The sequence below is a fragment of the Dermacentor silvarum genome, chromosome 10 (assembly GCF_013339745.2).
Source record: "Dermacentor silvarum isolate Dsil-2018 chromosome 10, BIME_Dsil_1.4, whole genome shotgun sequence".
NCBI lineage: Eukaryota > Metazoa > Arthropoda > Arachnida > Ixodida > Ixodidae > Dermacentor > Dermacentor silvarum.
The window spans coordinates 94,462,118-94,484,896 of NC_051163.1; the positions used below are offsets into that span (position 1 = coordinate 94,462,118).

The 22,779-nt window shown below is 48.4% G+C and overlaps 2 protein-coding genes across 6 annotated transcripts in view; both read right to left on the reverse strand.

The window, feature by feature from the left end:
• Positions 1 to 16,908, reverse strand: part of LOC119466292 (cuticle collagen 2-like) — a 1,179,781-nt gene extending 1,162,873 nt beyond the window's left edge. Inside the window, exon 1 of one of the 3 annotated variants that reach the window (XM_049656727.1) lies at positions 16,812 to 16,877. The gene's annotated coding sequence lies outside the window, so the exon portion shown is untranslated. Of the gene's footprint in view, positions 1 to 16,528 lie in introns of all 3 variants that reach the window. The other 2 variants (XM_037726784.2, XM_049656728.1) reach the window with 2 other exon arrangements.
• LOC119466298 (uncharacterized PE-PGRS family protein PE_PGRS20-like) overlaps positions 1 to 22,779 on the reverse strand; it is a 289,395-nt gene that overhangs the window by 110,908 nt on the left and 155,708 nt on the right. The window contains exon 2 of one of the 3 annotated variants that reach the window (XM_049656759.1): positions 206 to 732. The exons of the other annotated variants lie outside the window; for them this stretch is intronic. Within the exon in view, the coding sequence (XP_049512716.1) occupies positions 401 to 732 (332 nt within the window). The 3' untranslated portion in view covers positions 206 to 400. Of the gene's footprint in view, positions 1 to 205; positions 733 to 22,779 lie in introns of those variants that run through there. 3 annotated transcript variants of the gene reach the window in all.

A 22,779-nucleotide genomic window follows, 5' to 3' on the forward strand; every position in this document is an offset into this window, starting at 1 on the left:
ATAAATTTGCCCCAGGTTACTAATGGCACCTTTCGATGAGCGAAAAGATGACCTGCGTATTTGCATCAGTGTGAGAGGATCGCAGTCGGGCAAGGCTGTGAGAAGATCAAGTGGGCCAGCGACCGGAGCCTGTGCTTAGTGGGGGAGGCTCTGAGTCCGTTTGGCCGGATGCCAGCAGAAGAATCATTAGACTATGACAAAGCAAAAAAAAACAACTTTATTGCATAGGTTCAAATTGACCTGCGAAGGCTTTCAGGAAAGTTCAGACAGTGCAAGCCAGAAGATTCAGAAATGGGAACGCAGTTCGCATGCCGTCTGACAAACTATCCGAAACAGAAAAAAACATATGAAGGAGTTCACGACAAAGTAGGCCTCCTGGGCCTACGGCGAATCCTGGGCCTCAGGCGCCTCCTTTGCCTCCGTCGCCTCCTGAACCTCCATTGCCTCCTCGTGCTGTGGCGCTTCCTACGCCTCCGGCGGCTCCTGCGCCTCCCACGCCTCCTGTGGCCCCGGAGCCTCCTGGGCCCCCGGTGCCTCCTGAACCGCCGTCGCCTCCAGCAGCCCCGCCGATTCCTGCACCCCCGGCGCCTCCTGCGCCTCCTGCACCTCCTACGTATCCTGGTCCCCCGGCACCTCCGTCGCCTCCGTCTTCTCCTTGGCCTCCAGGGTTTCCTACGGCTCCTGCCTTTCCTGCGGCTCCTGCGGCTCCTGCGCCTGCTGCGTCTCCTGGGCCTTTCGCAAGACGAAGTTATCACTTTTCCTGTCTGCCGTGCGTTCACTCGCACATTTCACTCGATTAAAATTGTGTGCATCATTTCACTTTTTAGACAACTTCAATTTCAGTATTCGATTATAACGCGAGGGTTGACTTCAGGTAACAAAAATCTGGAAAAAACCTCGCGTTACAATGGAGTAAAAATGAGGTCGCTTTGTGAGCGAAAGTTCTAAGCCCCATGAAAGAGCCAGTAGTGATTTAGTGCTTTGAACAGTGAGTAGTCCTTTTGTGAGCACTCATATAGTGCTCTCGAGGATGAACTCCACACATTGCGAAGAGTTGACTACAGTGTCCTAGCGCCGATGAGCAATAACGAAAGAAATTGTTATGGCAGACGTTACGAATGGTAATCTTGCCGTGATTAACTGTGTGTGTGTGTGCGTGCGTGTGATTTCCTGTAATTATTTGATGTAGTTATCTCATCCATGCGTGTACAAAGAGACATACAGGCAGAAACATGCATACACTTACAAACAAGCAAACACGCGCATAGAAAACAGACACACCGACATTGCATTCGGGTACTTGAACGACACATAATCGTAATTTCCCTCGATCACATTCGTGATAGGTTCACTTTGTTCAATATGGCAGTGGGCATGTTTAACATTTTTACGTGGTAGCAAAAAACATGTAATTTAAATTGTGATTAAAAAGAAGCTCTTCAATAAAAATCTGAGAAGTTCGCCTAGCATGCTATACTCTGAATGAAAACGATCACAAATGAAACTATAAGTGCCGATCACACTTAGGCTTGCAAACCTGCCCGATTTTATTCGGAAAGTCCCAACTTTTAAGCAGATATCCCGAGTCTCCACTCGATCTATTCGGGACGGCTAAGTATCCCGATCTTTGCTCTTTGTTACTGAATAAAAATCTAAAATGCAAGTTTAATTTTTGTACAACCTGACAGCTTAGTTTCGCCGTCTTTTTTGTCTTCTCTTGCATTATCGCAAGCATAAAGGCGGTTTCTTTTTAATGCAATCACAATTATTTACCCATTTCGTGGTATGTCTGATTGTATCTAAGCTCTTACACCCAGTGACCAAGTTGTCAGTTAGCTTGTGCCACTACATATGTGGTGGCTGCTGTCTCGCGAAGCGGACAAAATGGCCCTAATAGCTGGCTGATGGCTACTGTCTGCCCTAGTGAACAACTTTTCTCACTGGGTGTCCACAACTGGGGTGTGTTACCCAACAGACAACTTCGGCACTACGTATGTGACATTTGCGCGTGCCCATTCGTGGTCAAACCCGCAGAGTAAATGTGCGAAGGTGACACAAGGGGTATGTATAGTAGCAGTGGTAGACAGCCACTACGACACCTTTTCTCTTAGAAATTGCAAAAATCCAGGACTAAACAAATTGAGCAGCTTTATTGCACGTGTAGACTGGTGGTTCCTGGCACTAACAGGGTCGCTCATTGCCATCTATGCTTTGTAACGACTGATTTCACTTTAATTCTTCTACTCGTATCATCCGGCATCAAGTGGCAACTCGTCGTGACAACGGCGTCACGGCGACATCCGATTCAATGACACAGGACAAAAAAAAAGAAAATGGAACTGATGTCGCAGAATATGTGCGGGACTTGCATACACACCGAAAAACACTTTGGCGAGACGAAGCACTGCACTGACGTAGGGTGAAACGCCTTGAATATCAAGTACCTTGTTGTACTCGATGTTCATTTTTGCCTGCTATATGCAATTTCAGCGTCGAGACCCCATGCGCGTCTTGTTATTGATATTTGTGAACAGTGCAATCGTGCTTCTTCTTTTGTAGATTTTCAAAGTGGGAATTGTTTGCCCTCTTATACCATTGAACGACAGAGTCAACATACTGAGGTCGGAGCTGTCAACAATGCGTACTGGCACTGTTGTTTACTTCTATGCGAGGCAATGTGCAATGATCACTACCCGAAACCGACGTTCAAAAGCATATGAAATTTGTTATGTCGCGGTGCCTTCCTGCGAGATCTCAAAATTACTCGAACACTAGGCCAGAATTACCTCCGAGTGATCGTCGACGCTTGATTTCGATTAAGCGATTTAAAATTACAAGTTATTACTCAACCACCATTTCAACTTACTTAGCGACGTGCAAATTCCATCGTAGTGCATGCGATGTGTGCTATTGAAGCACTATTTCTACATATATGCATACGCAAAATTTATTGCAGAATCATATCGGTCGCTATAGCGGTCTGTTTTGGGCTTCTTCGTTCCAGTGGCTAGGGCGTGGTGGTATTTTCAGTATAGTAGCTGGCTGTTCATAACTGCATGCGGTTTGTCAGTTACAATTCAAGTTATGACGCCCGCACGGAGCATGACGTTCATCTACTGTATTGAAATGACTCAACGACTGGCCTAAGTAATGCCCAAGGTACAGAGGAGTGGAAATTCAGAATGCTAGGTGCAAAGTCATTTGTTCATTTCTTCCATCCCCCTTTTTTGGTCTATTTAGGCTATATTTGGTACAACATTGCCTTGGGAGATACGGTTAAAGCATGAGGAAATGCCTGAGCTGGCCGTGCCACAATTGCAGCAAGGCAACTAAATGATACAGTAGACAGACAATCAGTTTTAGCAGCAGAACCAACGAATCCTGTATTAGCAAGGCTTGTTTCAGTTGCCGTGAGCTTTGCTTGAGTGCACTGTTCATTCGCCGCAAATTCTGTAACGTTAAGAGGGGCCACTGTAACCATGGTGAAAGGGGTGTTTTCAGGCAGCCTATTTATGGCTACAGAATCTACTGCTGGCACACCTTATCGGTATGTGCAGTGGCATGCTCTACAGACATCAGAAGCTTCTAGCATTAAATGGTGAAAAAACAAGCAATATGAATGCTTATGAAGTTCTAAAATCTTGCACAAACAAAGAACAGGTGCGGCACACTGGACCGGCAGACCTCGGGATAGGGCCACCTTCTTTCAGTCGACATTCACAGTTTTTTTTGCAATGTCAGCAAGTCCTTCGTTAGGAAACCGCTTTAGAATGAGACCTTCGTTGAAAGAAACGTCTCGTGATGTATCCTTCTCTTCGCTGTTTACCACCTGTGCCAGAGAACGCCACAACGGTTAGCGCCCTAATAAATGTAGAATGGAGAAAGCAACGAACTGTTCTTGGTGCGTTTTGCGGCATAGTCGTTTGCTTAGAAGGCAATATAACCAAATTATTTATGATCACGAACCATCTGCTCGACGGGTAAGCATGGTCCTACAAAGGTTTACGGCCAACAATTCGAAATGCGTCTCTACCAACGTATACCTCGGGCTCTGCTAGCTGTGAGAGCAGACGAGCCTTTAGCCCTATATTAGCTCCTTCAAGTCTGTGAAAAGAGCTGCGATGGCTTGATTTAGGCCCCTGCCCTCTACTCGCAGTCTTTTTGTATCCTTCCTATGTTCTCGTAGACGTAAGATTCATTTTAAACCTGAGAGCAATTTTATGGAGCCCCGAAGTGCATTCGCACCGCCGGCGCCACCATATTGTCACGCACTTAAACAGTGAGAGGAGTGTTAGAAGGTGTCCAGAGGCGCGAACAAATTTGCAGGGCGCCCCTGCCCACAGTTTCTCAGTACCAATTAAAGTTATTGTCTCCGTCACTCGGCTACAAGGACAACGAAGCCAAGTGGGCACGCTCCGTCAACCGGCTCTGCAGTGTAGCCAAGGCTGCGCTCTGCCTTCCTTTGCTGGCGTTAGTGTTGAGCACACAAACGCTAGCGTTTTTGCCGACATGCAAACTCGGCCATCTCATCTGATCTCGTGCACCATCGATAAATATGATGCTTCCAGCGCCGCTGGCTGCGCTGCCAATCATGCTAGCGTTTTCAGACGCCTGGTATAGCTGCCGGAGCTCTGTTCTTGCTGCACCGCAGCAGTTTCCTAGCACACTACGTCACGGCAACATGTAGTCTCCGCCTATTGTAACACCTTCCGACCAACCGGAGCGCAACACTAAGTCTTGCTCTCTGTGCTTCGCTGTTTGGAAAGAAGTACGAATTTTTTTACAGCCAAGCTGTCTAGTTGGTCGAGATTTTTCATGGAGTGCTCAGCCAAAAAACTGCTGTTGAAACGGGGTTTGTGTTTCCGCGTAACAAAATTATGCTTTCTTATATATTCGAATTAGAATCCGATGCTACCCTGTGTGTAGGTCGTGTGTAACTCATACTTTAAGGAATTTTGGGACACATTTTACTTTGAGAAATATAATTACTTCAATAACGCACTTGGTCTAGGTGGAAGCCCTACAAAAATGGCGACGTACGTTGATCTAACGTTACTGCCATTTAGCGGCCGCGGCAACTCATACAAACCTCAAACCGCAGCAGGAAAAGTGTATTGTTTTTCAGTTTCCGCGTAACAGATTAATGTTTTCTTGTATGTTCGAATAACATTGCGAAGCTGTTATGTCTGCAGCTGGTCTGTGACTCGTACTTTACGGATTTTCTGGCGCAATTTACTTTTAAACAATAATTTAGTTCTATATGGCACACGTGCTTGGCGGACGGCCTAGAAGAATGCGGATGTACGCTGCACGTTGGCACATGTGCGTGCGCGTATCACGTACGTCGCTTGAAGTGGCGGTTCTTGACTAACGTCCACACATCCTTCGCCGTACATCCACTGTCAGAAGGTGAAATGGGGGCGGAGTTTTTTTCCTTTTTTACATGTTTTTTGTAGTGCAGCACTCTAGAAATACGGAACTGGGTTCCGAAGTTCATTGTTGGGTGAAATGTTATACTAAATTTTGCTTCTTTCAGATTTCATTCAGCTGAAAAGCGAGAGCTTTTCAATTTCTTCGTTGCGAAGCTACTTTGGTACACTCTCGGCCGTATCTCACACTTAATTTGTCGAGTGCCGCGAAGACGGCTGCCGAAAGCCGATTTTGTAGCGTTAGCTACACTGGCCTAGCCAAGCCCGTTTCGCGCGGCACATCAAGAGCCGTGCTGCGCATGCGCAAGGATCAGTGATGTCACACGGCTTGCGCACCAGAGCCACCGGAGCCGGCACCTCTCGCGCACTCTGCCGCCGCCGCGCGCGACTCACCGCCGCCGGTCTGCGCATTCCAGAGGAGTGACGTCGTAGCCGTGGTAGACGCACTGGCGCCGGCGCGCGCTCGCTGTGCAGTCGCCGTCTGACACTGCGCTGGAGCCGCTGCGCTTCTGACTGGCGTTTGCCAGTGTGGTATAGCCATGGAGAAGGAGAGCGCAAATGCTGCTCAACAGCGCAGAAGAACGGAGAAGCTTGACTCATAAGAATAATCTTATCTTAAGAATAATGTTAAGAATAAGCTAAGAATAATCAGCTGAACCTTTGCTAACGCTACGTATATCCTGGCATAGCCGAGCTAAGCCACTGCAACTTTTTTATACTTGCCATATGAAACTGTCCGCGTAGGGAGCACACTCTACGAATAAAATAAATAAAACGAGGCAGAGAGAAAGAGCGCGATCGCGGGGGAAGGTCACAAATAAAATAAACTGTTAACGAACATTATGCTGTGTTTGCAGATATGTCCAAACTCGGAATTAACTCTGAAGCGTATGTAGGCGCGCAAATAACTAGATTGCCCATAGCAGAAAGACCATTGCGAGAGAAAGCGTTTATTTAAAGCAGATTTGTCTGCTTATCTAGCACCTCGTATCGTTCCCGGAGGCAGTCTCTACAGGTGACTACGCTTTGTTTATTCTTTTTCTTTTGGTTATGTCGCACAGTCAGAATTTTTTTCATATACACATATAAACCTTATTTGGCTAGTTGCAGACGAAGCGGGCTCGAAGACTTTTTGTGCACTTTATGTTTTGATCCATACAAAAATATTTGCGAAGCGCATTCTCTATTTGTTTGACGCAGGGATCTCCTTTAGTCATATTGTCACGGGGACGTGAGGCAGAAGAGAGGTATTTGTACACACCACAGAGAGAAATGGGAAAAAGCATCTTTATTTTTGAAAATGGCTCATTGACCTTAGCAGCAAATGGGGTCAGACGCGAGGGACAAATATAGATAATGATCAATAAATAAAGAGATAACAGGCACTTTTAGCAACCCTGACTATAAAGCGGATATTCTGTGCGGACTTCTGTAAGTAGTTGATCGTTCACACGGCTGGATGAATGAATGCATGAATGCTATGAGGCATGAGCGTCCCCCTAGAAATGAAGCGGTTCGTTGAGCCACCAAGCTGTCTTAATATTTTTACCTGTCGTACCTATCTTTCCTTTTTTTACAAACGTCAAATTTCCTGTATGAAGGTTTCAGAACCCTTAATTGGAACTTTCTTCCCTCCAATTTCGGTTTCTCCCTATTTTTCTGCCGCCAAATCTCCAATACGCTTTACTAGTTTATGTTGTGGACATGTTAACTTTTCCCCTGCTATCCCTGAACCCAAGAGCTTCAAAGAGGCAAGCGGAGCGTAAACCTATAGCCGGGTAGGTATTGTTGCATTGTAATAAAACATGTTCTTTTCGTTGCCTAGCTTCAGTGCTGCAAGCACATCCTTCGGGATTGGTCTATGTGGGCGGCCTCCAATGACGTAATGTCCTGACGTAATGACGTAACATCCCTTCTGAAGTCGGCTGTACTTACCGCAAGATGGCCAAAGGCTCATACGCGCACCTGTTATGATGCTGACTATGATGATAATAATGCTTTTCTCGAAAGATTGCACGGTGGTTTTATGATTGATACCAAGATAAATGAAAGCACAATTGAAACCGATACTAAATCAAATGACGTAATGCGACTAGGTGAAATTTTCGTCTATGTTGCACTATCGAACACCCTCTTCGTCTACACGTTCACTCGCACTAGAACAATATTGTTACGGGGAGAATATATATATACAATGGATAGATTTGCAGGGTAAGGCGCACAACGCTGCAGCAATCGTTCAGGAGAGCGCGTGCACACCAGAAAGCCACCCGTCGTCGTCGTCATCGTCCAAGCACCGACCACAGGATCGCCGCTCGTGACAATATATTCCAATACACATTGTGCTACCTGCTTCTTTATTCCTTCTTTGTCAGTTTTATCTTTGTTTTTTTTTCTCTGCAGAATAATTATTTGGTTGCCGCTAGAAATACGCTCATGTTCAGTGCGTTGATGCCTAAACAATTTATTTCAGGATATAATATTCGCAATGGATCGCGATAATACACTTATAGCTTGATCACCAGTGTCTTGAGTGGATGTGTAGCAGTAATAGTTGTCCAGACAATTATAGAGAATTCTTAGGTGAAACTTCAAAAAACGCATCTCAAAGAACGCGGGTAAGTAATAATTTTCTATTGTTGGTATAAGTACTCGGAGTAAGAAAAATACACTGAATTAACCAAATTTTGCACATGGTTCCTAGTTCCCAACATTTGAAAAGGAAACGTCTGTAATCACAATAACTTCACTTTATTGTACTTTAGGCTGTATACAAAGCGTTCAGTATTAAGCGGCGCTAACTAGATAGAATGTTCGACCCATTTGTCGTCCTATACCCTAGCGGGGCACCTACACGTTCGTATTAGGTTGTGCGATAACTATAGTGTAATCGCATACGAAATATTTTCCACGTGGTTACTTAGTGCAATAATATCTGATAGCAGAGTCGGAATAACTTTTAATCAAACAACCACCACACCATGCTATTCCAACATCTAACACCATGCTGCGAGGTGGAGGCGAAAATCCTAGACTTCTTGACAGATACTTACGCACTAGAAGTAATCTTGAATGCGATAACGGCGTCCTTATCGTGGTTACCGTAAGCCAGCGTGCATAGAGGATACGCCTGACACCCAATATGTACAGATATCTCCATCATATCCTTGCAGTTGTTGATTCCGTTAAATTGTCACATCGCGTCTGTATATCGTATCTTTATATTCCAGATGTTGCTTTCCGTACACATAGGTGATGTGTTATCGATAGTTAAGAATTGGCGTAGAACGCATACTGAGCCAAGAGGCATCCGCGTACTGGCGTCATGCCCTTTATCTTTTGGTGTCTTCTCATTTGGTCCTTTGAATGAGAGCAGTAGACGTAACCTTATTATAAGCATCCTTTCTTTAGCAGTTGCTCGACCGTCATCCAACGCATAACCTTTACCAGCGTGGCTTTTGTTACGTAGGTTTAATGACGACACTCTCGGCTTAGATATGTTGCTTTTGGGAACTGTAAGGCTAAGCCATCTTCTGCCGTCCAATTTTTTCGCAGATGTTCTTTTTCTTCGGATGTGCCTAGCAGAGCTTGAGTAATAGAACTGATAGTAGTCATCAGCTGATTTTCGACACCTATGCTGGCGATTTGTACTAATAACTTCTAGATTACACAGCGTAACAAGAAGGTGGAGCAATTGCCGGCAACTTTTGCAAGGCTATGCCTACCTGAAGTCCCTCGATTTTCTGGCGGAACAAAAAGCAAAAATATCTAGGGAATTTAGGTCCGCCTGCAGCAAGCAACATTTCTCCTCCCAAGCAGTTATAAGCACTCGCAAATAGTAGCGCGCGCGCGCGCGCGCGTTTGTGTGTGTGTGTGCGTGTGTGTGTGTGTGTGTGTGTGATGAGTAGTGCGCGACACAATGCGGTGATGCGTGACGGTGATATTTGTGGTGTGCGACAAGGTGCGGTACATTTCAACAAGAAGCAGACGACAAGGAGAGCGCGCGCCGCTCTACCACGCCGCGCCGAAAACGACGACGCCGAAGACCGTCCGGCGCGTGAACACGCGGCACAAGAAAAGAAATCAAAAGAAAAAAAGCCAATCCAATCACAAAAGAACACGGAGCCTCGAGCAGCCAATGAGAAATCGACGAATCGACCAGAGCAGCAGAAAAAGGAGCCGCGCTGGCAGTAGGGAGAGGAGTTCCAGAAGCGACACCAGGACAAGGTCGGCCACCGGATCGGGAGCTGAAGACGGCCGTCGGGTTCCGGACCCGAGCCACCAGGACTTCACCCGGCCGGGGCCTCCTGCCAACCCGGTCCTGGGAGTCGCCACTCTTCCTGATCGTAAACAGCTGCCCGAGGCCGGCAAGCGACTGTGCCCGTGGGCAGGACGACAGCTGTCGGGCTACGGGCCCGAGCTCCACGACCAGCTGCCCAGCCAGGACGCCGCCGCCGTCAACCCCTGCTGCCAAGCCGCCTGCCTTCCCGGGCATCGCCACCCTGCCCGATTGTCAACTGCTGCTGCCCGAGGCCGGTGAGCGTCTGCGCCCGTGGGCAGAACGAGAGCTGTCGGGCTACGGGCCCGAGCTGTACGACCAGCTGCCCGGCCAGGACGCCGCCGCCGTTAACCCGTGCTGCCGAGCCGCCTGTCTTCTCCCACCGAGCCAGAGCTGCCACGCTCTGGTAGCCTGTACGACGTTCCGACAGCGACCTTTTGGTGAGACAAACAACGCTTCTATCGTCGTCTCCGCTTCGCCGCATCGAGACTCTAGTGCATAATCACACCCGCAGCCTGCCCGAACTTGCCCGACATCAGTAAGCGTTCTAGCCACATGTGTGTTGTATTATGAGTTCTTTTTGAGTGTTTATTTTATGGGGGTTTCTTCTCGTTCTAGTTACATTAAACGTTTTGTGTGTGCGTTCCACAAACGGCTTTGTCCTCGATTGGGTTCTGGGAGGCTCCGCCTCAGAGAACCGCCAGAAAACATTAACACAAAAGAACCTGCTCATCACAGTGAGGCGACACACGCTGCGCATAATTCGATGCGCAGAGAGATAGACCTCTCGACCGCACTGCGTCTCTGCACCACGTCACCACCGCAGCGTCTCCCGAGATATAAATCACCGACGGCTGCTATAAAAACAGGCTGGCCTGCTTCGAAGGGGTGCCTTTCTGTTTCGCCTCCGAGACGAGCGTAGCGTCGGTATGCTCGTCCGCTGCCGTTGCTAATCGAATAAACAGTGTTACGTTTTCATGTTGGGATTCCTCCTTCAGGAGACGCGACATCCCACATCTGGTGACACAGACAACGGACAATAACGCCTCGCCATGGACGAGAAAGACGTCCTTTAACAACAGCTGGAGCTTCTCCAGAGGCAACTTCACATGCAGCAGGATGTGACCCAGAAGCAAGAGCAACAGCTTGAGGACTGGCACCGCGAACTCAATGATTTCGTGCAGTAGCATCCTGGCGACGCCTCCGCAACGCTCGCCGCAGCTGCCGGCTCTGCCGAGGTCGTCAGAACCCCGGCAGACTACATCCTGCACGCTGCCCAGCAGAACGTCTGGCGCGTCTCTGTCAACCTTCCGCCGTTTTGGACCGACCCGCCCGAGGTATGGTTCGCCCAAGTCGAGGTCCAGTTATCCCTCGCACGCATCCCGCAAGACCGGACCCACCAGAATTATGTCGTCACCCACCTCGATGCCCGCTACGCCAACGAGCTCCGGGTTATCCTTGCCAACCCACCAACGGCCAACCTTTATGAACACCTCAAGAATGAACTCATCGACCGCCTGTCACTCTCGGAAGACCAGAAGGTGCGACAACTTCAGCCCGCAGAACTCGCCGAACGCAAGCCTTCGCAGCTCCTCCGCCACATGCGTGCTCTCGTGGGCAACATGGAAGTTCCGGATTCCCTACTGCAAGCACTTTGGCTTCAAGGACTTCCACCGCACGTTCACACAATTCTGCAGGATCAGCTTACGCTACCTCTCGACCAACTTGCCGGGGTCGCTAATCGCGTCATCGAAGTCTCTTTGCCGCAGTTGTCGCCCACCGTCCAGACTGTCGCCGCAACGCCGAACACCACAGAGCTTGAGCGCCGCATCGACGATATCAATCGACAGCTCAGCTCCATTCAACGACGCCTGGATCAGCACTCGCCGACACACCACTCGCAAAGCCGTGGCCGTAACACAGTCCCGTCGCAGCAGCCTGGTGACGACGACCGGTGCTACTACCATCGACGCTTCGGGGACAGAGCACGACAAAGTCGGTCACCCTGCTCCGCTGGACATAAGGGAAACGCCAAAGGCAGCTCGTAGACACAGCTGCAAGCTGCCAACCCGGAGGCCGTCGCATCTTCGTCACCGACCAAATTACAGAGCAGCGGTTCCTTGTCGACAGCAGTTCTAATATTTGCTGCTACCCTGCTGCTACCCACGAGCCCATGTTCGAGATAACCACTCTCCTACGTCTTTCGAGCTCAACGCGGCAAACCGGTCCACAATCAAGACTTACGGCCACGGTGTAAGAATAGGCAAGAGAGGTGCTAACACTCTCCCCACCGCGCGCACCAAAGCGCCGTGGACTCGCGTCCAGATTACGTTCGGCTCGGTTACAGCTCGGTCGGCACGGTCGTAGAGGGTGCTGCGGAATGCGGTCCCAGCCTCGGCGGCAAGGCGCGTGCTGCCGCTGCTTCGTCTTCCTCCTTGTATGTGCGGCTGCGCTGTTTTGAAGGCACGGTTTTTGCTCGCGTGCGGTTAATGAGCTTGTGCTTGGGTACTGTCGCCGCGAGCCATCGACAAAGGTGGCAGCCGCGTTCTGAGGGGTGTTTGAAATGGCTAAAAAGTGCTTCGTTCCGAACTGCTATTCTGGATACCAGACTTGAGCGGAGCATGTGCCTTTATTCAAAGCGCCGTCCGAAAGCGGTCGTCTAGAGCAGCGGCGCATTGCCAACCTGAGGGCAGAAAGACTCTAATGCCAACCGACCATGTCTGCGCTAAAGTCCCTAGATATTTTACGGGTGAAGCACCTTAGGACCGAGCCTTGTCCCTCCCCCCCCCCTCGTCGTCGTCGTCCGTAGCTCTGGTTTGTAGGAGTCCGCTAGGGGCGCTACGGTGCACAAGGGCGTTCGTTCCCGACGCACGCTCTCTTTCTTTCTTCAGCCATGGATGATAACGGTCGCTTCTGATAAAGGCGCGCCCGCTATGGTTGAAAAGGCGAGAGTGTCGGCTCAACTGCAAGAGGAGTCTAGGGCTCGCAAAGCTGCAGCAGCACGGCGACGCAGACAACAAGCGGACCCGGAGTCTAGGGCGCGGCAAGCCTCAGCAAAACGGGAACGACGGCAAGCGGACCCGGAGCTGAAGGCTCGCGAAGCTACAGCAGCACGGCAACGCCGGCATGAGGACCCGAAGCTCAGGGCTCGCAAAGCTGCAGCAGTACAGCAACGCCGGCAAGCGGACCCAGAGCTGAGGGCTCGCGAAGCTCGCGAATCTCGCGCTTGAACCGAGCATCGGTGCCACCAACCTCAGGTAGAGAACGCTTCCGGCGTTTTGCCTCCGCTTCCCGTGCTATCGCCGCCTCTAGAGCTGCTTGCCGGCGTTGGTGGATTCGCGGTTAACCGAATGATCCCCCGGTGCTTCGCCCACTCATCATCATTCACTTCGTGGATATTAGGCGTTTTTTTTTTCTTTCTTTAAGTAGCGACAAGCTTTGAAGCACAACCCACTAATCTCATTGGGCGGCGCTCATTCCAGCAGCCATGTTCTTCCTAACGATATTCCCCCGCAATAGATAGCAGTGGCCGTTGACGGTCGCATGCTATCTAGACAGATAATGGCCGCCGACTGAGTACATGTCGCTACTTAAAAATGACCAGGAAATTTAGGGACTTTTGCCGGCGCCAACCATTTTTCCGAGGATACGATATCGATGCATATTATGCGCTGTTTGATAAAAGGGTTGTCACCTTATATCCGAACTGTCCAAAGAACCTCACGCGGTCACATAAACCTCGAAAGCTGCTGCGAAAGAGAGAACCTGCTGTGTGCCACAGCAGTTTGTGCAAATTTTGCTGCTTGTACAAGATATTTACTGGGCGGCTTAACTCTCGTGTACCAATGTTTAAAAAATATGCAAATGTCACGTAGCTAGACAGGACCAACGCTTGGAGATACTCCGATTATTTTTTTGCATTCCGCCTAATTACTTATTATTTTTATAATTGAATAATCAACTTTTCTAATGCAGAGATTGAAGAGATTGAATAAAAAGTGTGAACGAGAGAATTGTACAGCAACATGGAAAAGTCTCCAATTGCCGCGCGACTGGCGCTCGAGGCACTTTGCATGTATTCGTGGGCTTCTTTCGCGCTCGGAAAACACTTTTATGTATGATGTGTTGAGCAATGGAAAGCTGTCTCGTTAGTCTGTCATGTTGCTCTACAATTTTATCATTGACACTTTTAATCTAATTATAATATTTGAGATGTTGAATAATTCGACTAATTATGTAACTAGGCAAAATGTAAAAAAATAACCTGAGTATCTTCAAGGGACGGCAACAACATTACTATGGTTCTGTCCAACTACGTGACATTTGCATATTTTTAAATCCTTGTGCACCCTGTATAATACTGTTTTCTGTGCAGATGTGTGCCCAATTTTCAAATTTGATCCATACTGGCTACTGATTTTTTTACGATGCGCGTTCAGTGTATATTACACGCTGAGACGTTTTTATTCAACATTTTTCCATTGTGGAAGTCAATGAGAGCGTAAGCTTCTGGGATGGTTATCCCCTATTAAAATTATCGAGCACCTTCATGCACGATTTTTTATTGTGCCATCAATGTTGCCCGATCGATCCGTGTTCACGTCATTCACGCCCTGCACAAGAAGCCTTCATATTAGCGAGGCATTAAGCCTCGCATCCGAGGCATCCTTAAGTAAGTTTGTAATGTAGACATAAGTGCGCTCCCCAACATTCTTTTAGGATAGATTTGTTAGTATTGATACGTGTGATAAATTGTCAAAGGCTTTACTCACCTCTAGGCCTAGAATGGTACGTGGCTCTTACAGGGCCCGCTGAATCTGCCACATAATGTCTTGGGTGGAAGGATTTGGGCTGAAGCCAATCATCGTATGGGGCAGTAGTAGGATTTTGCTTTCAGTGTACTCATTCAGTCTGTTAAGAATGACGTGTTCCATAACCTTCCCGAGGCAAGAGGTTAAGAAGATGGGGCCGAAGATTGTCCACTTAAAAGCCTCTTCCCTGGTTTGGGTATGAAGACTAGGTTTGCATGTTTCCAGGTGGTGGGTATAGCCCCCCCCTTTCGAGTGTATGTTGAAAAAGTTGGCAATTTCGGTAACCGACTGATCATCTAGGTCACGTAGCTTTTTATTAGTGATACGGTCCTCGCCAGCCGCCACTGTAGTTTTGATGCTGTTTAGGACAGCACGTACTTCAGATTGCATGATTTCACTGTCCAATTTCCTGTTTCCTTTTTCAGTGTAAGCTACGGGCATTGGAATATCGGTGCTTGTATTAAAGTAGTGGTTTTTTTAGAGCTTCAAAGAGGGCATGATTATCTCCCAGGAAGGAGTGTATGATCCTTTGAAGGTTCTTTTGTGATGCTGTTCTAGTCAGAGTGGGGTAATGTAGGTGTTTAAGCAGGAACCAGGTGTTTTTGCATCCTAGCTGGCCATTAAGGTGGTCACATAGCTGGTTCAAGTGTTCCTGACAGCTGTCGTGAGTGCTTCTCAACATCCCTTTCGAGTTGCGCGAGGCAATTGCATAGGCCACGATTGTGTTTTTGCGCGAGGCAGTGTTACAACAAGCACTGCTGCGCAGACGACAGTGGTCCAATTTGACATCAGGAGCTGGCCCGTCCTCCTGCGCTACCTCAGTGGTTGAGTTAGCTGCGCCTTTGAGAAGAGTGGATATCTGTTCCGAACATAACTGCAAACGTTCCATTTAGTGTGCTTAATCTTTAGCGTTTTCCCTTTGTAGCCTCTGGAGGGTACCGTAATGGAGAGAATATAATTAGGGAACCTACATGCAACGCCGTTTTAGGGTACCTGCCGCCGCCAGCTAAATTGGCGGGTTAAATCTGGGGCAGAAAATGGCCAAAGACCAGCCGACAGACCACATTTCCCGCAACCCTTGGTGACGTGAAATTAATTAACTTCTTTTAATAAACATTTGCCTCACCAGCCAGAGACAAATGGCGCGTCTTAGCGCCGGACACGGCACGTCTACGTTTTAGTTAGACTAGTAAGTACAGTCTTTATTACAGCACACTTCGAAAGACACCCTTTATATATTATGTACAACTGGAAGGCAACGTCAATGCTTAATGCAGTTCACATTCTTGGCGTGAGATAATGCTACCACGAGCACGCCATCGTGCCTTATAGCTTGTTGCTTTACATGTGTCGCACGACATGCAATAGAAAAGTAAGTTTGATGTGTTAAAATAAAAAGAAAAGGCAACTTGCATATTAAAGACGTATGCAGGTTTCTTGTGCGCATTGGCGCAAAACTAAATAAAAATTATTGAATAGATCGTGTGCCAACATGAGTACATCAGCGCGTGACAACATAAAAGGCCGAAAGACTGGGGTCCAAAATGGCTACCCACCAAATTTGGCGTAAATAGCGTCAAAATGTTGGTATGGTTACCACCCTAAAACAGCACTCCATGAATATAATGATCACTCCCAACGTTAAGTTCCGTATTGTCCAAGATGGCATTTTCTATGTGCCTGGTGAAGGTTAAATCAGGCGAGGTGTTTTGACTCACGCTATTGGTTATGCTGGTTGGTCATATGTCGCCGCTAGCTGACGGGGTTGGGACGCGTCAGCTTCCACGCGCGACGGCGTTCCGAGCGTTCCTGACGAATTCTCTATGCCGATGCCTGGCATTTTTATGCTTTTTTTATGCCTCCGGCTGGTGCGCCGCGGCGTTTTCGATGCACGCGGCAGGCCGCACCTTTTTTTTATCGAACTGACGTGTTCGCTCTATGAGACGGGTCTCGGAGGCTCGCTAAAACAACGCAACCGCAAGAGGACGGTCCAACAAATAAACACTCACTGACAAGACAGCCGAGGACGATCACCATCGCTGCCAAAGCCAGAAGACCGCAGAAGCTGCCGTCGCGTGCCATGTCAGGAATCCTCTCGGTCGAGCAACCAAACGGTCAATGCAGGGAGAGAATAACACCTCCGGCGGGGCGTGGCAGGTAGGAACGGCGATATCGCGCAGCGAATCCAAAATCGCACGGCGCACTCGTCGGAACGACGACCAACTGAGAATTAAATGGGCACGATATATTACGCCGGACGCCTGGCGGTAGTAACGTCAACCACCACGTCACCTACCGACGCCACGGCACGCGCGAAAACACAACGCGAACGTGCTTCTAGCCTGTTTGAACCAACGTTACTAGACTAGTTTCAGTTGTAAAACTCCTCGCCCGTGCGCTTACCGCCGCCGTCGCTACTCCCTGGGCAGCCGCCAGATGGCAGAGCCGTTCCATCGCTCTCCACTACAGACGCCTCGCCGCAGCCTTGAGCTCGTGCTGACGGGCAGCTTGCGCGTGTTTCACGATCGCTGGTGTTCTAGTGATACCATGTGAAAGCGGTATCCATCTACCGCAATAAGATATATCAGGCTAATATGTTCATACTGAAAGAAGGGTAAACTGCATGACAGGAAGAAATGCATACGACGAAGTGCAGAAACTGCGTTTTTAAGTGCCGTGTGTTTCTTCCTGCCGCCTAAGCCTTTCACGTAGTTTACTTCTCCCATACAGCAGCTTGGCACGTTTTCTCGCTGCTTTTACTTGCTGAACACTTTGCTATGGGGCAGTTGTTATCCGCAAAAATAACAGCACAACTTTCTTGTAAACCAATCAAAGCGTTATGAAAGACATGCTGTATAAAGACCTTATTAGGCTTATTAAGCTTTATATGTAACCTGCATTTTGACTCCCTTGAAATTAAAATTTTAGCTTACAAAACCTTGCTAAGACCCATAATTGAGTACGCAAAAATAGTATGGGATTCCTACACCCAAAGTAGCTGTCTAAAACTAGAGAAGGTCGAGCGCCTTACTTCTGGGTTTATATTTAATAAATACCGCCGTTTCCACTCTCCAATTGAATTAGGTAAACTTGCAGAGCTCCCACCTCTACAAAAACGTACCGAATATGAAAGGCTTAAATGCCTTTTCCTATTCATTCATAACCATGTCAAAATAAGATACAAGTACTTCCAAATCAAGACACAGGAAACATCATGGCACAGACACAGTATGTGTATACCTCCTCCCACAGTGCACAATGACTGCTTCAAGTGTAGTTTTTTTCCCCAGGGCAATTCAGCAGTGGAACTCTTTGACCGATTCAATTGTTCAAATAAAATCAGTTAACGCATTCTTGAAAGCAACAAATTGCCTTATATACCCTGATGCACCCTGATGTTCTGTACTAATATTGTGATATAATAAGTCAAAATGTGCTCTGTAATTATATTGTTAATGTGTTTCATATCAGCACTGCTGCTTCATTTTCTTTTTTTTTTCTTTTTTGTGGATTGCTCAAGTGCACTAATGCACTTCTCTGTTTATCTATGTTAAATCCACTCCTGTAATAGACCGTCATATGGGCTGACAGTATCAATAAATAAAATAAATAACAAATAAACAATAAAAGGAACTAAAAAACAACTATATGCCCCTATATATAGCTAAGACTTAAACTGTCAACAGGGACATAATCGAGGCAAATGATTTGGGCCTACGTGGAAACCAACTCCACCTACAGCAGCTTGGCATGTTTCCTCGCTGCCTTTACTTGAAGACTGGATCCCCGCCGCTGCTCCAGGAACCTTGCCTAAGAATGCATTTTTATGCAAGGTTCCTGCAAGGTATGCGTGTATGCATGCACGTGACTAAATAAAAATTAGCGTAGCTTGCACAAGTGGCGCCAGGCTAAAGAAACAGCGGAGCTGATGGGCACCCAGCTGGTCCTGGCCTTACCGGCTATGCTTTTCTGGAATTTATTGATTATTGATCAATTAACGATTAGCTATTCATTGGCTATCACAAGGTATTGGCCACGTATTTGGGCTAGACTAAGCACTACCAAGTCATCCCCAGCATTTTCCGGAATTTATCGTTTATTGATCGAATATTGATTAGCTATTGTTTGGCTATTGCAAGGTGATGCGAGGCACAGCTGTACGCAGTGACGCCATCGCTGGGCGGGTTTTTGCGAACACTAAGCGGGGAAGCAAAAAGCTTAAACAGCTCCGCTGTTAAAAATTGAATGGTGCGTGCACTCAGTTCCTGAAAGCGCTAGGGGCACCCAACACAACTGGGCGTATTCTCTGACAGCTCTTCTAACATGGCCCAGAACAGGTCACCAAGCATCTCTCTTCGTTCGCGTTTTTCCCCCCGGTTGGTTCGATAGATACGAGGGAAGGTTCGGGAACACTTTCGGCACCACACACTCGGCAAGTGTCCACTTGTCTCGTGCCACCTCAACCGTCTGTCCAATGAAAATATGCAGAAACACTTTAAGATGTCCTGCTCATGAAAGTGTAAATGGATTTCCATGGATTTCGCAGAGAGTTCCCTGTCGGCACGAGGATTCGCTCTTTTGAACACCGAGTTGGGAGCACACAATTGCTGGGAGCACACAAGAAGTGGCGCGCCGAAGTGGCGCGCCGAACTGTCGACATCGTTCGATAGCCGATTGTGGCACTCAGGAACGCAGCACGTCGGCATCGTCAGCTAATATCCTTAACGAACACGGTGAAGGCTACATTTTCGCGGCTGACGTGCTTCCTGAAATCTGCTGTCAACAACCAACCACAGAATACACCAACGCTGCACCGCGCGTATCGTCCGGCCAGTTCGCGTAGCCGGCTAGTGGGGAAGTGAAGCTGGGTGCGACGGCAGCGCCATGAAGGCGCGGGCGGGTGGCGGTTCCGCGCAACGCCGCCGAATTTTACAACTGGAGCTGTAGTAACGTTGTTTTCAACGACGCCACGCTTCTCGTTGGTCACCGACGGAAAAAAATCACCGCATATCCACGAAGTGAATGATGATGAGTGGGCGAAGCACCGGGGGATCACTCGGGCACGGCCGCTGGATAAATACGTTTAGTTTTTACCGACATCTGGTACTAGCGTTAAGACTGGTTACACACTACGACGGGGACGAACGGGTGCCGCTATAAGGAGCTTCGCCCCTAAAACGCCGGAAGCGTTCTCCGGAAGCCGGAAGCTGGCTTCCGGAACCGGAAGCGGAACTGGAAGCGGAACCGGAAGTGGAACCGGAAGCGGAAGTCGGCTTCCGGTTATACTATACATATACATATATATGTATATATGGGTATACATACATATAGGGACACACAACGCCATCTATTGAGCAATTCATAAAACTAGACGTGGCTACCTACTACGACGGGAACGAACGGGTGCCGCTATAAGGAGCTTCGCCCCTAAAAGACGACGGCGCACCACCTCACAGACAACGGGCAAAGCGCGCCACGCTCAGTTGGCACGACAGCAAACAGTGTGGGAGGCAATCCTCGGCAAACAAACCACCGCCACTGCACGACGCGTTGTCCATGTATGCCATGGTATAACACAGAAAAAAAGGAACTTTTCGCGCAACGCCGCCGAATTTTCATTCTTTGTACAGAAATTTTGATAGGTCACTGTCCACAAAATTTCATAAATCGACAGGCTTCACAAGAATGAAGTATGCGGCCATGCTTTTACGTATCAGAGCACATTTAAAAAATACATATTCTACTTGCTTCTTCATAGTGCGAGTTCTCGTGCAGGACGGCTGGTTTCCAAGCCGATGTTACTTAAATAAATAGTTCAACGTTGTTCACGCCTAATACGAGCAGATTTCTAAATACCTTGGCAAACAAGCGATTTTCGCGCTTTATTCCTGATAAACTTTGAGGATAGAAGTCGTGACAACTCCGAGAGTGTGCGTAATTCATATACGCTAAATTCATCCCAATATTACCATAAAGTACAGTTAAGGAATTGAGAAAAATGAAAGAGCCGCAGCTATGCGGCTCGGTTGTCCAAGTCGGTCGTGATTAAAAATGAACAAACTTACATCATCAAAAAATTACAGTGGAGCCCGTGGAAGCTTGAGGCACCAAGCTAACAGGTGTTCAAGCTGTTTGACCGTGACGCAAAGTTGCAGTTCACGAAGTCGACTAGTGGGGAAGTGAAGCTGGATGCGACGGCAGCGCCATGAAGGCGCGGGCGGGTGGCGGTTCCGCGCCGCGCCGCCGAATTTCGCGACACGGTATTTCGCGACACAAATCAAGTATAGCTGACAAGGGTGTAAGATTGTTCGCGCTTCTTGGCGTATCATGGCGACGCTACAGAGCGTAAGATACTACACCACGTTACTCCGCCAGTTTCTCACAGGGCTGAAAGGCTATCTAGATGCAGCAGAGAGTCCGCGAAGAGCAGTTGTGGTCCCTTATTTGGCCTATCCGTGTTGTGACATTCTTCTCAAGAGCCTCCTAATTGCTACGTCTCGCGACCGAACGTCTTTTGTCTCGCAGTTAGGGAGAGTATGAACCCGTCCTGCCCGCTCACTGCTGGCGGTGACCTGTGAGGAGGCGAGGCGGCATTTTGTATGCGGAATCCGTAAAACCGTCCAACAATCGCCTTCTTTTCCGCTACGAGTGAGAATGCGACGTGATCGCACCCATACACGCCAAGTCACGAGGAAAGGTGGCCTGTTGCATTTCCTTCGTTTTTCGCATCTTTGACAAGAGCCGGTCGAAGGAAAAGGGGGAGACATGCGAACGTGCTTGAACCACCTGTCCTCGCCATTGTCTTTTCTTTCGGTGGTTGAGTGAAGTCTTCTTTTCCCTGAAATTGACGTTCAGGGCAACGCCAGTCCCAATTGTTTATTGACTATGACACTATGCGGTTGAATGCAAGGCCAACGTGTAGCGGGTAATGACGACCGCAATCAGATATGGGAGGAATGCATGGTCAGCCTGGTGGAACGGGGCGATTACTGTGTCCGCGACGTGAATCTTTCCTTCTGAGAGAGAGAGAATACTTTATTCCGGGTCAGACTAAGATTTATTGATATTCCTTCGGCAAGATAACCATGGCCAGCTGGTCGGCGAAGGCCGCCGACGCCAACCACACCCGCCAGTGTGGAGGTGGAAGTTAGTGAGGGGATTGTAGGGCTGCGGGGCAACAGAAAGTAATGTGCTCTACATTCGCGTACGTAGAGGGGCAGTTGGGACTTGAGGGCTCTGAGCGATAACAATAAAGGCGTGCTGGGGTGATCAAAGTGTTGAGCTGGACGGCCCTAAGGTTGCGTACTTGAGCAGTGCAGATACAAGGGTGTGGTGGCGGAAGAGTCTGCAATCAATGCCGGAGGTGTTTGTAGTGCTGCTTTAGAGTTTTCGCATAAAAGTGTGCCTCGTCCGCTATCGGCGGGTAAGGCCAGGGGATCATCGACCCCCGGCTAATAATCTCGCGTGCAAGCTCACTGCCGAGCTGATTGGCGATAAACCCCGCATGACGTAGTATCCACACGACAGTGACCGAAGCATTGGAGAGAAGGGAGAAAGAGTAATAAAAGTCTTGGTGAAGATTATCGGGAAGTCTGTTGTCGCGAAGAGGTCGGATTGCCGCCATGGAGTCGGAGAAAAGGCGATACAGAGGAGATGGAGCGAGAAGGGTTAGTTCGGGCGTCCTGTGAAAGATCGCGGCCAATTCAAGGGATAGACGAGAAGTGGGAAGTGAGAAGGGGCCAGCGGTGGAAGGGATAGGAATGCCAAGGGGCGCCGAGATTGTGACACTAGCCGTGGAGCCATGAGTTTGGTAATACAGTGTCTCAACGTAGCATGGGACAGTGCCCGGTGGGAAAGGGTCGTGGAAGTGAGTGCGCCTTTGTCGTCGTCCCTCATGAAGATCTGTGGTCATATTAGAGGGAATAGGCGCACAGTGGAGTATCACCATCTTTTTTGGGAGCCGGAGGGTTTTAAGTGAAGGAAACACTAAACCATGATGATAGAAGTGATATTCATGAGCATGACTGAGCAAAAATGACAATGACTCGTCGAAAAAGTATTCACACTCAAAAACCACTGAAATAATTCTGACGTGGGTACTAAGTGAAGGACACACTAAAGGATAATGGTAAAAGCCATAGTCGTGAGCATGACTCAGCAAAAATGAGAATGACTCAGCGAGAGAAGATTAACACTCAGAAACCACTGAAATTGATCCGATGTAGGTACGAAGTAAAGAAAACGCTAAAGGATGGTGGTA